This window comes from Narcine bancroftii, chromosome 3 (assembly GCF_036971445.1).
Source record: "Narcine bancroftii isolate sNarBan1 chromosome 3, sNarBan1.hap1, whole genome shotgun sequence".
NCBI lineage: Eukaryota > Metazoa > Chordata > Chondrichthyes > Torpediniformes > Narcinidae > Narcine > Narcine bancroftii.
The window spans coordinates 352,580,028-352,596,125 of NC_091471.1; the positions used below are offsets into that span (position 1 = coordinate 352,580,028).

Below are 16,098 nucleotides of genomic sequence, written 5' to 3' on the forward strand. Positions count from 1 at the left end.
TAGATTCCTTGAAACACTCTAATCCAGGGAGCATGATCCTTCGTGGGTCCAAGGCAGGCATCAAGGACACAAGGGCGATCAAGGGGATTGGAGAGCGGGTGGGAAATGTGAAGCTGAGGCTCATATCCAGCCTCTGCTTATGGATGGGATGTCTCCGGCAGTGGACCCACTAGGAAGGTTGGAGGAGCCATCAACCTTGTTCCGTTTTCTCTTCCTCCACAGGATGAAGGGGAAGACACTGAAGCCACTGCAGCCAAGGTGCAGCCAGAGAGGGAAGCCCCACCCCATCACCAGCCGCCCCCCCTGACCCTGCTGCCCCCCAGAAGCTGCGACGACGACCCACAGGCCATCCTGGATGACCACCTATTGCGGGTGCTGAAAACGCCGGGCTGTCAGTCCCCGGGCCTTGGGAGGCACTCTCCACCCTCGCCAGGGCCAAAGTCCCAGGCCCCATCTCCGGGGCTCGCCCGCAAGGGCTGCATCTCCAAGCAGTGCACCAAATACATCCACCACCACTACGTCCACCACCACACTGTTCCCAAGACCAAGGAGCAGATCGAAGCTGAGGCTGCCCAGCGAGTGCAGTGCTTGTGCCCCGGACACACTGACTGTTGTTCTTTTGCCAAATCACGCGGGCACTCCAAGGCTGAGCCATCACCATTGCTGCTGGAACAGATTGCCTTTGGGTGAGATCTCCTTTCCATGATTTATCCTCCATGTCCTCCCATTGAGGGTTGGGGGGGCTGAAGGACCGTCAGCTGGCAGCTATGAGGCCTTTCTGTCTGGCCAGGTTCTGCTAGGGTGATGATTGGGTGGAACAGGTCTTCAATGGCCATCTTGACCTCCTGTATTCCCATTGAGCCACTAGTATCTGAGGCCAGGTGAATCTAGAACCAGATTTAATGTGAAAAAGGTGAGATTTAAGAGGGGCCTTTGGAAGGTGGGGGGGGGGGGGGGGTGGGGGACAACTGTTCTACTCAGAGAGTGGTCAATGTTTGGACTAAACTGGCAAAGGGAGCTGTGGAAGTGAGTATGATTGCAACATGCAAAAGCCATTTGGACAGACAGGTGGTTAGCGAGGGTGGGCAAGGCAGATGAGAAGAATCCAGAATCCCAACAGGTAGTCACAGACATGTTAGACTGAGGAGCCAGTTCTTTGCCCTGTGGAAAGGGCCTAGACCTCTGGCCTTGCATGTCCCACACCTAAGGCCAACCGCAACGAGGTTGAGATCAACAACCAAACTTGTGGCTGAGACACCCCCTCACCCCACCAAAGCCCCTCTCCCTGGTGTCATCCCCCTCACCAGACCCCTTCTCTCAGATGCTAATAACAGTGGCTTTGACCATCCTCTTAACATACGGATGCAATCGATGTTGTGACTATGTCCCACTGCCTGCTGCCCTGAGCCCTGGATGAGGTGGGGAGGAGGACTGCAAGTGCTGGGGGGGTTACACACTGGCCTGTGTTGAGCCACTATATCTCCTGTCTGTGGATTAGGGCCAGGAAGCTACTGCTCAGGATCCAAGACTGAAGCCACTCCTTCAGGGGAGGCAGCCAGTCGAGATTGGGTTTAATGATAGATCCTCCCACTCACCATCTCCACTGTTTGACCTGCAGCAGAGGGTCTGTGCTGAGGAGGAGTTCACAAGTGCCAGACTGTACCAGCCCAATTCCCAACGAGGGAACACTCCCCATCTCCGCCCCCCAGCTCCCTGGAGAGGAAGCAGACCGGACACAGAACGTGTGGCAGTGGATGCTAGAGAATGAACGACCCACCAGCAAGCATAAGACCCACAGGTGAGGAGTGGTCTGGCATGACTGTGGGGGCAGGACATACCAGGGTGAGGAAGGGGAGTTCAGTTCTGTGCTTGTTCTTTTCTCTGTAGAGAGGATGAAGGTGCTCAGTGTGGGTGAAGAGGGCTGTGAAGGAGAGATGTATATGTTGGGGTGCAGGCTACAAGGATGAGCTGTGGGTGAGGTGGTCAATCTGTGAGGAATGTATGTGTGAGCGCATGCACGAGTGCATGCATGCAAGTTTGTGTGCAAGTGTCCATCTGCATGAGCGTGAGTTTGAGTCCGTGGGTTTGTATCTGTGGGAGTGTGTACGCGTGTGCATGTGTGTGCGTTGTGAGATTGTGTTTGTATCTGTCTGAATATGCCTGTGTTGTGCCCGTGCATTGCAGAGTTGAGGATGCCTGAGGAGAGAGGGGGTTGATGGTTCTTTTGGGTCGGAGGTGGAGAGCACCTCCCCCATGACCCATCACTTGGATTAAGGGAAGGTGGAGATGTTCCCCTCCCAGGTTCTTAACCTGGCACAAGGCTCCTTTATGGAGGATCAGAGTGGAGTGTGGAACCGTCTCGGGTGTTTCAGTTCAGGGGAAGAATGGGATGGGGTGGTTGATAGGGTAAGGTGGAGTGAAATGTCAAGAAGGTGATGGCCCTTTGTTGCCTGCCAGTGTCCAGTGTATGAAGAAGGGAATCGTCTCGGACTGTTTGAGGGGCACAGCGGGAGATCGAAGTGGTCGGCAACACCTCAGCAACACCCACCAGCGGAGCAGTGCCCAACCTTCACACCCCTTCATCCAGGACCCAGCCATGCCACCACTGCCACCACCCAACACACTTGCGCAGCTGGAGGAAGCACGCCGCAGACTTGAAGAAGAGAAGAATGTGGCCAAGCCCCTAAAGCAGAGGTGTGAACCGATTGGGAGAGCTCGCATGCCTGCCCTGATCCGGGGAGGCTTTGCTGACACTTGCTGCCTGCCCTCTCTTGCTGTCACCGAGCCTGTCCTCTACCTTCCTCGATCTTGATGTCTTGCTCTCTCCATCTCACTTGTAATCTCATGGGGTCCCGGCTCCTTGCTGTGAGCCTCCCACTCAGTCTCCTTTCCCTGTTCCTGTTCCCTTGCTTATTGTCAGTTTCTAGGTCTCTGTGTCCCTGGTCTCAAGGCCTTGGTTTTGATCATGTGCTCAGCCACCCTCTTGTCCTTTCACTGACTTCTTGTCACGTTTTGGATAGCGTAGTGGTTAGTGCAATGCTGTAACAGTGCCAGTAATCACGTCCGGGTTTTGAATCCCGCGCTGTCTGTAAGGAGTTTGTACGTTCTCCCCGTGTCTGCGTGGGTTTTCCCTGGGTGCTCCTGTTTCCTCCCACCGTTTGAAACATATCAGGGGTTGTAGGTTAATTGGGTGTAATTTGTCGGCAGAGTCTCATGGGCTGAAAGGGCCCTATTACTGTGCTGTATATCTAAATTTTAAAAAAATTATAATTTTGTCTCTCACTGACACTCACGCTGATCTTGCCTCATTTTTCAGATACTTCACATCAAGTTTACAGCGAGACAGAAACCACGGGGTTCCAGGACAAGGAGGGAGCATGTCGAATACTGGCCTCCTAACCTCTCCCACAGAAGAGTAAGTAATCCTGCCCCAATTTCTGCTCCTATTTCTTCTAACTGAGGGGAGGGGAAGTCAACATTCTGTAGGTTGTGATTCTATTCTCACTCCCTCTTATTCATAAGCCATTTCCCATGATTTTTTGAACCTTTCCTTCATGGTCAGTCTGCGTGTACTCATAGCCACATTCCGTGGAAACAGGCCATTCAATTTGTCCCATCCAAGCAACTCCTACCTGTGTGTTTCGCCCGCATACCTCTAAACCCAGCTTATCCATGAATCAGTCCAATTATTTCTTAAACATAGCAATAGTACCTGCCTCATCCATGTCCTCCAGCAGCCCGTTCTATACTCTAACTCTCCTCAGTGTAAACTAAAAAAGTTACCCCTCAGGTTCACATTAAATCTCTTTCCACCCCACCCCCCCCCCCATCTTAAAACCTATGTCCACTGGTAACTGATTTCCCTACTCTGGGTACAAGACTCTCTGCGTTCACCCGATTGATTCCTCTCACAGTTACAGTGTGCACTGAATCAGTGTGAATCTAACGAATATTAATGATGGACTGAGGGAGGTAAAGATGTGTCTGAGGGTGGGTCAGAATTACACTGGACAACAAATATTTTCAAAAGGTTTGCTTTCTGAAATCAAACTAGGGATATCAATATCAAGATGAACACAAATAATTTCAGATTTGATGTATCATGTTGGAAGTTGGAGAAACATTAAATTAACTTTTATTGAATTTAGCAAGTTTAATTGTATAATAATGCTGACATGATTGCGTTAGTTCAACTGATCTAAAAACGTTTTGCCGCTGATTTTTATTTGTACTCAGCATCTGATGCCTCTGGTGTCAGTGTCCAACAATAGTCGGCTAGCATTGATGGATTCCATTTGCCCTGATACCGCTGTCCTGGTGAAACCTTTCACCATGTTCGTCACTGACTGCACCAAGATCAGCAGGGAAGACGTCCAAGTGTGAGAGCAGAAAATGAATTTTCAAGGACGTGTTGCATTTCATGTTTTTGATTGCATGAAATAGACTTAAAATATGACAGGAAATCACAAAAATAGGTGGTATCTAAAAAATAGTTTAATCCAGAAAAGATTTGAATTGATTTTCATGATCAGCAGGCCAAAATTCATAAAATACACTCAAAAGTGTTCAGGAAGCAAAGTCTTTGTTGTCCAGTTTTACTGATTGCTAGAGCAGGGTCCTGGAACCATGGTTTGCTGGTCTCCTGTTATTTGTGCACCTTTCAGTTGGACACCTGCGTGGAGGCCTAGTGATCTAACCAGGGAGAGAAATGATCTCCAACCTCCGTGGTGTCAATTAGTGGACAGACCTTTAACACAAAGCGCGGACGTTGTTAATCTGTGCCCTTAGTTATCACTGGGTCGGGATCTACCTACAGTGGACCGAGGAGGGGAATAGGCTTTGGAAGGGAACAGCCTCCCAGAAGGTGCAGATCATCAACTAAGGAACAATTAAAGAGGGAAACCTCCAATACTTTTGTGTTCACTTGCTTCAGTTATGAGGCAAAAGGCCACGGCAAGAGAAATCACCACTGCTTCAGTTTAAACCTTAAATACAGCACCAGGAGTCCTGGCTTCAATTTCTCTGTCAGGGAACCATGGGCTGGGGTTATGGTAACTAAAGGATCACATTCTTTGGAATATAAAAATAGAAGATCTTAAAAACATGAAAATGCTGGTGGAATTGTCATGCAGAGGCCTGGGAGTACATGTGCATGAATTGCAGGCCATCAAGAAGGTAAATAGAATGTTGGCTTTCATTACTGAAGAGAGTGAAAGCAGCAAATTACTGCTACAACTGTATGGAGTCCTGGTCAGTGCAGTGCTGTCAAAGCTCACTGGATGTGTCACTCCGGACCCTCAAGGGGCTGCTCTGGCATCTCATCGCTCCAGGCGGGGGCAGTGGCGGCAGCACCCCGCCCCGCCAGCTCAACAGTATTCTGGACACCAAAGGCCGGGTCTCATGAGACCTCCTTGTCACCAGTTTTGGTGAGCTCCGGCACCTAAAAAATTAGCACTGCACCCCTGGTCCTGGTGAGGATGAACCTGGAGTACTGTGTGCAGTTATGGCCTCCTGACTTGAGAAAGGATATACCAGCTTTGGATGGGGTGCAGAGGAGGTCCACCAGGTTGATTCCAGAGATGAGGGGGGAGGGGGGCCTTATGAGGAGAGATTGAGTCATCTGGGATTCAGCTCAGTGGAATTTGGCAGGTTGAGAGGGGTTCTTATGGAGATACACAAAATTTAAAAAGGAATAGATAAGATAGAAGCTTCTACTGGGAGGGAAACTATAGACTAGTGGCACGGTTGGGGACACACTGTTACAGCACCAGCGATTAGGACCAGGGTTCAAATCCTGGGCTGTCTGTAAGGAGTTTGTATATTTTCCCCGGGGCTCTGATTTCCTCCAAAATGAAGCAGGGATTGTAGGTGTAGTTTGGTGGCACAGTCTCCTGGCTGGAAGGGCCTGTTACTGTGCTGTATGTCTAAAAACATTTTTTTAAATTAAAAATCTGGAAGCAGGAGTCGTGGGGTTATTCAGTACAGAAAGGAGCCATCCAGACCAATGTAATTGTACTTGTTTCTCCTACTTCCTCGGGCAGATAATTCCGTTTATACGCCATCCTCTGAGTGTAAACCTGCTCTGCCATTCAAAAACTCCGGTTCCCTCTTCCTTTAGATATTAAGGAAAATGAGGGATTTGGGGTCATTGGTGGAAGGGGAAAAATAAACCAAGGTAGAGGGAACCTGAAATAGAATTAAAGTGGACAAAATAATTGACATGTGTCCGTTACACTCTGACTCCTCTGGGACGCTGAGTTTGAAGTCAGACTCAGACATCCGACTGTATTGCTGTTCAGTAATTAGTTTACCTTTGAAGGAATGAGATGGAACTAAAATGCTGGTTTGCAAAGGTTTCACGATCCTTTGATCAATGTTTATGTGCATTTTATTCACACAATAATAAACACTCCTGATTAGCTAGAATGTTCTGATTTATTCCACAGTCACACTCCCCCCCCCCCCCCCCCCCCCCCCAACCCCACTGTTGGTTTTGGTCTTAATGAGTTTCTGCACTGGATAATTCTTGCTACTTTAGTTCATCTGCTTTGATTAAACTGGTATAAACAGGCTCTGTGGATTAACTGTTCCTAGTTAAATTAAGCGAGGTGTAGATGCTGGAAATTTAAATTCTAATTTTTAAAATAATTTAGACATACAGTAGAGTAACAGATCCTTTCGGTCCACAAGTCTGTGCTGCCCATTACACCCAATTGACCTAAAACCTCTAGTACATTTTGAAGGATGGGAGGAAAACGGAAGTCCAGGAGGAAACCCACAGAGACATGGGGAGAATGTACAAATTCCTTACAGACATCGCAGGATTCAAACCCGGGTCACTGGGATTGTAACAGGGTTGCACTATTCACTACGTTAACTGTGCTGCCCAATCACAACAAGTAATGCTGACCCTGGCAGGACAGGAAGCATCTATGGGAAGAGAAACTGAGTTGATGTTTCACGTTGCAGACTCTTTGTCAGATGCAGACTAACATGTCGTGCATTTCCAACAGGTTCTGCTTTTATCTTGACTGCCCCCAGAGTTGAACACTCAGCCGAGACTTGGTTCTCGATTACCCCTATTTCCCTGCTTGGGTGCAAGTGACCCATCATCCTCCCCATTCCTGCCCAGGACTTTGTGACCCAAACCGTCCCCAAACCTCCAGCTCAGCCTCTGTTCCTGCCGCAATAATGTTATCTGCCAGCCAGCATCACAGGTTCAGGCCCTTGTTCCTGTTACATATTTGGTCCTGTGTCTCAATGAGGCCCTCTCTTGACCTTTGATGTCATTCCCTTGTTTTTCTCCTTCTTCACAGGCACAAGGCACCAAAGAAGCAGACACCTCTGGCCCACACGGCGCAGCCTGGTGAACTGGTCGTTACCTACTTCTTCTGTGGAGAGGACATTCCTTACCGGAGGATGATGAAAGGACACAGCCTGACACTGGCCCACTTCAAGGAGCAGCTTAGCAAGAAAGGAAGTTACAGGTACGGCGCTGGCAGAGGCAGGTTTGATGGAGGAGGGAGTAGTGGGTGGGAAGCTTCAGGCGTTGACTGTGCCCTGTTTCACCTAACATCCCGCATCCACTTTTGGTCTGACTGCAAGTGTGAACAGCTGTTTGCTGGGCTCCTGCAGCTGGAAACAGGAAGACATGTTGACCTGTCCTCTGGTCAACCAGTACTGTGGGATCTTTTTGTATGAGTGACTCAGAGTTAAAGTTCCCATCCTTGTCTTTAAACCTGGAGTGTTGGTGGCACTTTCGCCATGTTGGAGGGTCAGTTGTAGGGTAAAGGAGGTGCGTAGGGTTTGGATCCCCTTGTGATTCCATGCTCTCTTTCAGCTTCTGGGCTCCAGAATTCCCTCTCTAAACATCTCCACCTCTGTCACCTCCTCTCCTCACTCCATAAATTGCAGCCCTTTCTCTTATCCTGTACTTAATGATGCCAGAGTTTTGTTGGATGCTTCTCTGAAGGGTTGGGAATGTAGTATGACATTAAAAGTCCCATGTGCAGGTGAGTGTATTTTAAGGCAATAACCTAACTTTTGTGGTTCAGTGTTTGTGAGTTAAGCCATGGGACTGTGGTGAGAAGTCGGGCACTGACATCTTGTCATCACTCTTGGGTTTGAGACCAGCAGGATTTGGTTTTGATTTGGTGCATTTTGAGGCCTGTCTTTGAAGCTAATTCTGTTCATATCTCTGAACTTCAGGAAGAGAGGCAAACATTAACCATCAGGATTCTAGGATATGTTGAAGCCAACTTTGGGATTGTGCCTTTAAAATGCTAACGCTGCTAATTTAGTTAGTGATCACTGGTTGGGTGGTGTCAGTGGGTTATGCGGAAGGTTCAAACAGCAAAATCAGGGCGCAGTCTCATTGGTTACACAGGATTCTTTTGAAACCATTCACCCTACGTTTAAAAAGTGAAATTTCAAACTCAAAATCCTGTGCAATCCTTTCTTTTGGTGTGAAACAAAGCTCACTGGAAACTCGCTCATTGGATTAATCTTGAGCAGACTTCCAGTCCTTGCCTGAGATCTGTTTCTCCTGCAGAAACTCCTTCAAAAATGCAAATGTAATTTTGTGCTATTGATTGAAAATTACTACTGTCCATCAATACAGCCAGCAAATGGTCCATTAATTCCACTGGAGAACTTTTTTTTTCAAAATTCTTCCTGAGAAAGAATTGAGGATAATGATAGACACGTTCAAGTTGAACACAAATAATTTCAGATTTGCTGTATCATGTAGTAAGTTGAAGGAACATTAACTTTTATTGAATTTAACATTTTTAATTGCATAATGATGTGGACACATTGCGTTAATTCAACTGACCTTAAAATGTTTTGCCGCTGATTTTCCTCTTGTGTCAGTGTCCAACAATACTCGGCCAACATTGATGGATTCCAGTTGCCCTGATACGCTTTTCCATGGTTGCAATATCCTGGTGAAACCTTTCATCATGTTTGTCATTGACTGCACCGAGATCAGCAGGGAAGACGTCCATGTGGGAATGCAGAAAATTAATTTTCAATGACATGTTGTACTTCATGGTTTTGTAGCTTGGTGTATGACAGGGGATCACAAAAATAGGTTATATCTAAAAAACTGTACGTGATAGGAAATTTTTAAGGTGATTTTCGTGATCAACAGCCCAAAATCCTTAAAATACCCCTAAAAGTGTTCAGGAAGTTTTGTTGTCCAGTGTTATTTAATATTCACTGTACCATTTAAAATGGCTTAATGTCCTGTTGAAAAAGCCACACCAAGTTCTCACCCTTAAAATTGCAATGCCCTTCAGAGTATTTGTTGATACTGAGCTGACCTTTCCTTCCCTCTGTTCCCCTCTTCGTCTTGGTCCCCCTTTCTTTCCCACTGGTTCTAACTGTGTGCCATCTCCCACACAGGTATTACTTCAAGCGAGCCAGCACTGAGTTTGTCTGTGGAGCAGTGTTTGAAGAAGTTCGGAACGATGATAGCCCTCTGCCTATGTACGAGGGAAAGATCTTGGGCAAAGTGGAGCGAATTGATTGATTTGTCAAAAAGGATGTTTTCAGAACAGGCATCTGGCATTTCATAGGAGATTTTAAAAACTACAAACAAAGGAAGTGAGCTGTGGTGCATTGAAATCCAGACTCAAAGAAGAATCGGTGTTGTTTGCCTGACGTTATATGTAAAGATCAAGAAAGTGTCTATTTAAAAAGTGGGCTGCATTATTGAATGTTCGCTTTTGGGTTATTGGTTATTTACAGACGTTGAGGTCTAACTGTGGGTTCCCAAGTTGCAATATAGACGGAAACGCAAGTTACTGCCCAGACATAGGCGGCATGTCAGGAGATTTATTGAGCTTGCATCTTTTCACTTGGGTGGTGGACATCCTGCTGCATTGACGTGACCCCTCATCCATTGGAGTTGGTAGCTGTCCCATGCCTCCTCACTGCCTCTCTGTACCCAGTACCCACCATCCCATCGCTTGCCCTCACCTCCCTGACTCTTCCTCCTATTATGACCAGTCTGAAAACCCCTGCACTCATATAATGTCCAATGGAGTGAAACTGATATGATTCTTTTCATCATTTTAGTGAAAGGAGTCACTACATCTTAGTTTTAGATTGCTTTATATATTTACACCAGACCATAATCACGTCTTAATGTTCTGACAGAAATAACAACTGACCTTCCCTGTGACATTAATGGTGTGTGCCTTTCAAACCCAGGAAAATCCACAGAAATCTGTTCAACAAGCCTGCTGCCCATTTCCATTTTGTGTCCTAACACAGTTAGAGCCACAACCCAAGTGCAGATTGTAATGTGAATTAGTGCATTATGGTACAGCCAGCTCTTTGAGCCTCATCTGTACAAGACTCTACCCACCCAGTTCTCATGCAAATTCAGATGCTGTAGACGCAAGCAAGGAGTTCTTTAGAAGGGAGTGCAGTGCGGCCCATCATGCAGTAACTTGGCAGCAGAATCAGAGTTGATGCTGACATGTTTAAATCTGGATTAAATGATTACACCAAATCAATGTAGAATTAACCAGCAATAAAGGCACAAGTAGTAAGTAGTTCATCATCATCACATAAAGTTGCTCAAACTTCAACTTCCAACAGAGAGCAGAGGGTTGAAAACTAATCTGGTTTTAATACCTGGGCATCAGTTCCATTCTTGGAAAAAGACATTACTCAATAACCTGCTGATGGAACCTCTTCTCTCCCTCTTACAAAGACTGACCAGGCAGCTGCACATTTCCACAATGTCCTGCTTTTATCGCGACATTCCTGATCTCTCTCTCTCTCTCTCTCTCTCTGCCTTTCTGTCTCTCTGTCCTCTCCTCTCTTTCTCTCTCTATATCTCCTCTCTCAAATGAGTACAGAGAGAAACCTCCTTCTGAACTACAGTATTAACCTGACTCCGTTCTGTCTGGGTACGACTTGTACAATACCTGTGTAAATATTGTGGGAGTTTTACACACTATTAATAGTGTTACTTGTTTATCCAGTACAGTACCTGTGCCTGCATGGTATTATTAATACTGTGTGTCACCCTGTGTTGAGGGTCACCTCTCCCTTTGTTAAGGGTTTATGTATAAAGATATTTTATGCTTTTGAGTGTTGTAATCATGTTTTATGGCATTTTGTTTTACCTTATGTAAATTATGCATTACAAAAGAGTTTGATTTAAGGATCCTTGGTACAATAATTATGTAATTATTCAGAGATGTAGCCTTTATTAAAGTTTATATTTTTCAAATTAATACATCTGTCTGACTTTTTTTTCCCCTTTTGAATGGTGTGAATCCAGTTTGTTGCAGGAGAAAGGGATGGCAGAACAGAATGAGCTAGCTCAAGAGAGGTGGAGGAGCATGGGGTTGGAGGGTAGGGAGGTTCAGGAGGCCTGCCTGGGACGGGCAGAATAGAAAGGGGAGAGCAGCAAGTGGTGGGAAGAGGGATGAGGCAATGGGGGCTGTGTAGTGTGGCACTGAGGTAAGGGAGCTGATTAGGGGTGTGGGAAATGAGGTTGCAGATTTCAGATTGATGTTAGAGTACATAGATGACATCACATACAATCGTGAGATTAATTTTCCTGCAGGTGAGGCAGTATTACCACTTATTGGTAGTGCAAAATAAACTGTACATAGCATTCAAATGAAAACAAATAAAGACATGTAAACAAACTGCAAGACAGAGAGAAACAAAATAAAGCGCAAAAGTAAGAGTCCTTAAGTGAGCTCCTGATTGAGTTGATTGTCGAGGAGTCTAATGGTGGAGGGGAGCAGCTGTTCCTGAACCTGGTGGGTGCGAGTCTTGTGGGACCTGCATCTCTTTCCTGATAGCAGCAGCGAGAACAGTGCGTGTGCTGCATCGTGTAGATCCTTGATGATTGCTGCTGCTCTCTGATGGCAGCGTTCCCTGTAGATGTTCTCACTGGTGAGGAAAGATTTGTCTGTGATGTCCTGGGCTGTGTCCACGACCTTTTGCAGGATTTACGCTCAGGGATGTTGGTGTCCCCATACCAGACCTTGATGCAAAAGGTACAGGTTGGGCAAGGAAAAGTGCTGTAGGAGTTGGGAGGAGGGGTGGGACGTGCATGGCAATAGATTCTCAGACAGGATAGTGGGTGGAGTAGGTGCTGGAGGAGCTGTGGCTCACACCTGAGGTCAGCTATAGATCAACCATGTTGATGGTAGGTCAGGCTTGAGGGGCTGAGTGGTCTCCTGCTTCTATTTTCTTGTGACGTTGAATGTAGACTTCTTCAAAGTCATAGAAATGTAGCACTGGCACAGGTTACTTCATCATGGCTATCTTTAGTCACCCCTTCTCCCCATGTTACTTTGGTTAACAGCAGTCTAACAAAGTTTAAGGATACATATATGTGAACAGAAATGGAAGAACTTGGGCAACATCCACAGAGAGAAATGGTCAGTCAATGTTTTGGGTTGGGAGCCTTTATCAAAGTTAGTGTGATGTACCTGGTCAACACACTTTCCACTTTATATCTGTAGAAATTTGCCAAGGTTTTCAACGTCACACCAAACACCTGAGGAAGTAGAGGCGCTGACATGCTTTCTTCATGATGCCATTTGTGTGCCAGGTTCAGGAAAGGTTCTCCCAGGAATTTAAATTTGCTCACCCTCTCCACCTCTGATCTCCCAATGATCACTGGATCATACACATCTGATTTTCCCCTTCTGAATTCCACGATCAGAGAGAATAAATGTAAAAGGATCGATAAATAAATATTCATAGCTGTAGTTGGTTCGGTTCTGCATACAGGTGTGGATTGATGAGGTTATCCATTTCAATAGGATGAACACAAAGGCAGGATATTATTTAATGGTTGGGTACTGTTGATACACAGCAGGATCTTGTAGGTTTGTCACTGGAAGCAAACATGCAGGTACAGCAGTTCAGAAGGCAAGTGGAATGTTAACCTTCATTGGAAGAGGTGTTGAGTTGTAGGAACTCTGGTGACTTAAGGTGGTATGTGTATGGAAAAAAAAGATTGAGAACCACTGGCACAGAGAGAATGCAATGAAGGCTCGCCAGATTATTTTCTGGGATGATGAGGCTCTTATATGAATTGAAACTGGTTTGACCAGCCTGTATAGAAGAGTGAGGTGAGATTAAATTAAAAGGTAAAGCATTTTAACAGTCAGGGTGCTGTGCTTATTAGCTGTCCCACGATGCCTGCCAATTCTCTTAATCTATCTTTGGTTATTAATTGCTCCTAGCTAAATCTTTTCCCAACCTCAGTCTTACTATTCCAGCTCACATCTTAACCCTCTCTCTTATTGAATATCACCTTTAACAAAGTGAAATATGAATGTCTGCAGGCACTGTGATTGTGTCAGAAACACAGAACTGCTGGAGGATCTCAGCGGGTCTCACCGTGTCCATAGGAGGTAAAGATATATAACTGATGTTTCAGGCCTGAGCTCTTCTTCAAGGAATACCTCCTCCAGCATTTCTGTACTTTTATCTGCCACAGATAGATCACTTTCATCTTGGACTTCTTATTTCTCAAATGATGAGTATTTTGAAATATTTATTTAAATCATCTTCACTGATGCACTGGCAAATTTTTCATCATCTTGGCCACTCCTTCATACCCACATAATTGGCTTTATTTAAGATCTAGATTCTAGGTTTTGACTGATCTGAATCTCTCTCAAACTGCAAGTAAAGTTCTATCATATAGTGATCATTTTTCCCGTGAGGATTCCCTCACTCATTAGCCTGACCTCATTACACAAGATACCATCTAAGTCAGCCTGCTTGGAGAAAGCCGACCTGAATGCTTTTTATTAACTCATCCTCTGAGCTCCTTTTAACAATTTGATTTGCCTAGACCACCTGAAGTTTCAAGTTGTACATAAACATTGCATTATATTTGCAGCAGATTTCACTATTTCTTGATGAATTCTTTCCTTGGATCTATTGCACTGTTGGGGGCCATGTAAACCAGTCCAGCTGGGTTTTTTTGACCCTTGTTATTTAGACATATAGACAGCACCGTAACAGGCCCTTTCGGTCCACAAGCCCGTGTTGCCCAATTGCCCAATTATACCCCCAGTATGTTTTCAGTTCAGTTCTATGCTTGGAAGATTATAGTCAGGCCCTCTGTAATTTTTTCCTAGCTTCCCTCAAAACCAAGGCAAGGTCATTACTCTACTTTTCTAAAAGTCAAACGTGGTCACACTTCCACCATTGATTTTCTTCAATGTGGAATCTCAGTTACACCTTCTTTTGCTGCGACCAAAGAACCATCTTTCTTTGTAAAGAGGTTAATCTTTGCAATCCCCTCGGCCTTCATAAACACATCTCCTTTTTGGCCTTTGATCCATTCATGTCTTTTGCAACCTTTTGAACAGTGGGAGGAAACCAAAGCACCCAGGGAAAACTCACGCAGACACGAGGAGAACATACAAACTCCTTAAAGACAGTGAAGGGATTTGAACCCTGGACCCAAATGCTGGCGTTGTAACAGTATTGCGCTAACCATGCCGAGATATGTCCTATCTCCACCCACTCTGAGTCTACTTCCCTTTCTACTGGCCCAAGGCTATTTTTTGTAGGTTGGCCCTGCTCATCTTTATTATCAGTGCTCTCCCCATCATATGCCACTTCCCATTTTACCCATCTTTTCCAAACACTCCACGATATCTAATTTCCAGTCTTGGTCACCATGTCTAATAACAGCCATTAGATCCAAATTATTTGTGTCATTAGTTTATCTATTTAATTACAAATGTTTCATCCATTTGAATAAAACATAATTTCCCAACCAATTTTCCTTAAATTAAACAACAGATGATTATTATTAACAAAGATTAAACCTTTCTTATTAATAAACCCTCTGGCCTTGTTATTGGATTAATGAGAGCCTACGGCTCAATCCAAAGGTCACAAAAATTACTCTAACTCTTAAGTAGCTCACCCAGAGATCACTTCAGAAAAAATGGAGATGAAGGGGGAATGCTGTGCTTCCTGGAAACATCATCGTTGACCACCTAGAAACCCTCCTCACAATTATCTCTGTGTCTATAGGTACTTTTATTGGTATTATATAAATGTTCCATAGGCTAGTGGTGTATCACCACTAGTACCTGCAGAAAGACCACTGGAGGACAGACTACACCTGGCCGGCTGTCAATCACCCGACCGGAATATAGTCTTGAGCCGGCCTCTCTTGAGCCAGTCACTTGGGAGCCACCATCACAGCAGAGACTTTTAGCCAAATAAAGCTTGTTGTACAGTCTTCAAGTTTGCTCACTGCTCACTGCTGCTGCAGTCCATCACACAAGTATTAACAAATCTTGTATAGCAATACAAATAGTACTGAAACCTATGTTACATTAAAAACAAAGATAAAACAAAAAACACTATACCCTGTACTGAATATCTAATTCAGTCCACTCCCTTTGGAAGCTACTGACTAACACAAACAGTCCACTACTAATAATAAAAAGGAAGGTAAACATTGGGTTCAAAAACCAAAAATTAGTTAATTTGAAATTTTTAAAGTATTTAAGAAAGGAACCCCATAAAGAAACAAAGTTAAGATTCATTTCAGTCGTGGAGCATCTGATTTTTTCCAAAGTCAGACATGCCATCATATCGGACAACTATTGATTATGGGTGGGAGGGACAGCATCTTTCCATCTCCCTATGGGAAATTCAATGGGGGATTTCATGTTAACATGTGTATGTTGACTCAGTTTTTTTTGCACAGCCCTCAGGAAAAAGAATCTCAGGGTTGTATGTGATGTCATGTATGCACTGACAATACATATGGATATGAAATATGGATGTTCATGACTAACCGTGAAGGATTAGTCAAGGAACTCAGGTGAGAGACAGACATGCCAACCTACCACATGCTTACTCGAAAAAAGTCTTTAGAGACCACCTCCTCTGAGCAAAGTATTTGATGATTTGGGCCTTTTCCTGAAAAGGGAAGGTCAGTGCTATAAACACACACATAATTGTGAGGAGGGTTTCTAGGTGGTCGACGGTGATATTTCCAGGAAGCACAGGATTCCCCCCTCATGTGCAAGAATAATAACCTGAGTCTCAATGTGGACAAGATGGAGGATCAAG

The 16,098-nt window shown here is 45.1% G+C and overlaps 1 protein-coding gene across 1 annotated transcript; it reads left to right on the forward strand.

The window, feature by feature from the left end:
- The first annotated feature begins 32 nt into the window (after positions 1 to 32).
- On the forward strand, positions 33 to 11,252 carry LOC138756900 (axin-2-like). Its single transcript, XM_069923292.1, has 7 exons — positions 33 to 107; positions 223 to 686; positions 1,619 to 1,798; positions 2,458 to 2,694; positions 3,317 to 3,415; positions 7,317 to 7,487; positions 9,406 to 11,252. The coding sequence occupies exons 1-7, from the start codon at positions 33 to 35 to the stop codon at positions 9,530 to 9,532; spliced, it is 1,353 nt and encodes a 450-aa protein (XP_069779393.1). The 3' UTR covers positions 9,533 to 11,252.
- The last annotated feature ends 4,846 nt before the right edge of the window (positions 11,253 to 16,098 follow it).

Coding starts and splice junctions, on each gene's coding strand:
- LOC138756900 (XM_069923292.1), top strand. CDS start 33: ATGATCCTTCGTGGGTCCAAGGCAGGCATCAAGGACACAAGGGCGATC. Junction 1,799..2,457: donor AGCAAGCATAAGACCCACAG/GTGAGGAGTGGT, acceptor GTTGCCTGCCAG/TGTCCAGTGTATGAAGAAGG. Junction 3,416..7,316: donor CTAACCTCTCCCACAGAAGA/GTAAGTAATCCT, acceptor CCTTCTTCACAG/GCACAAGGCACCAAAGAAGC.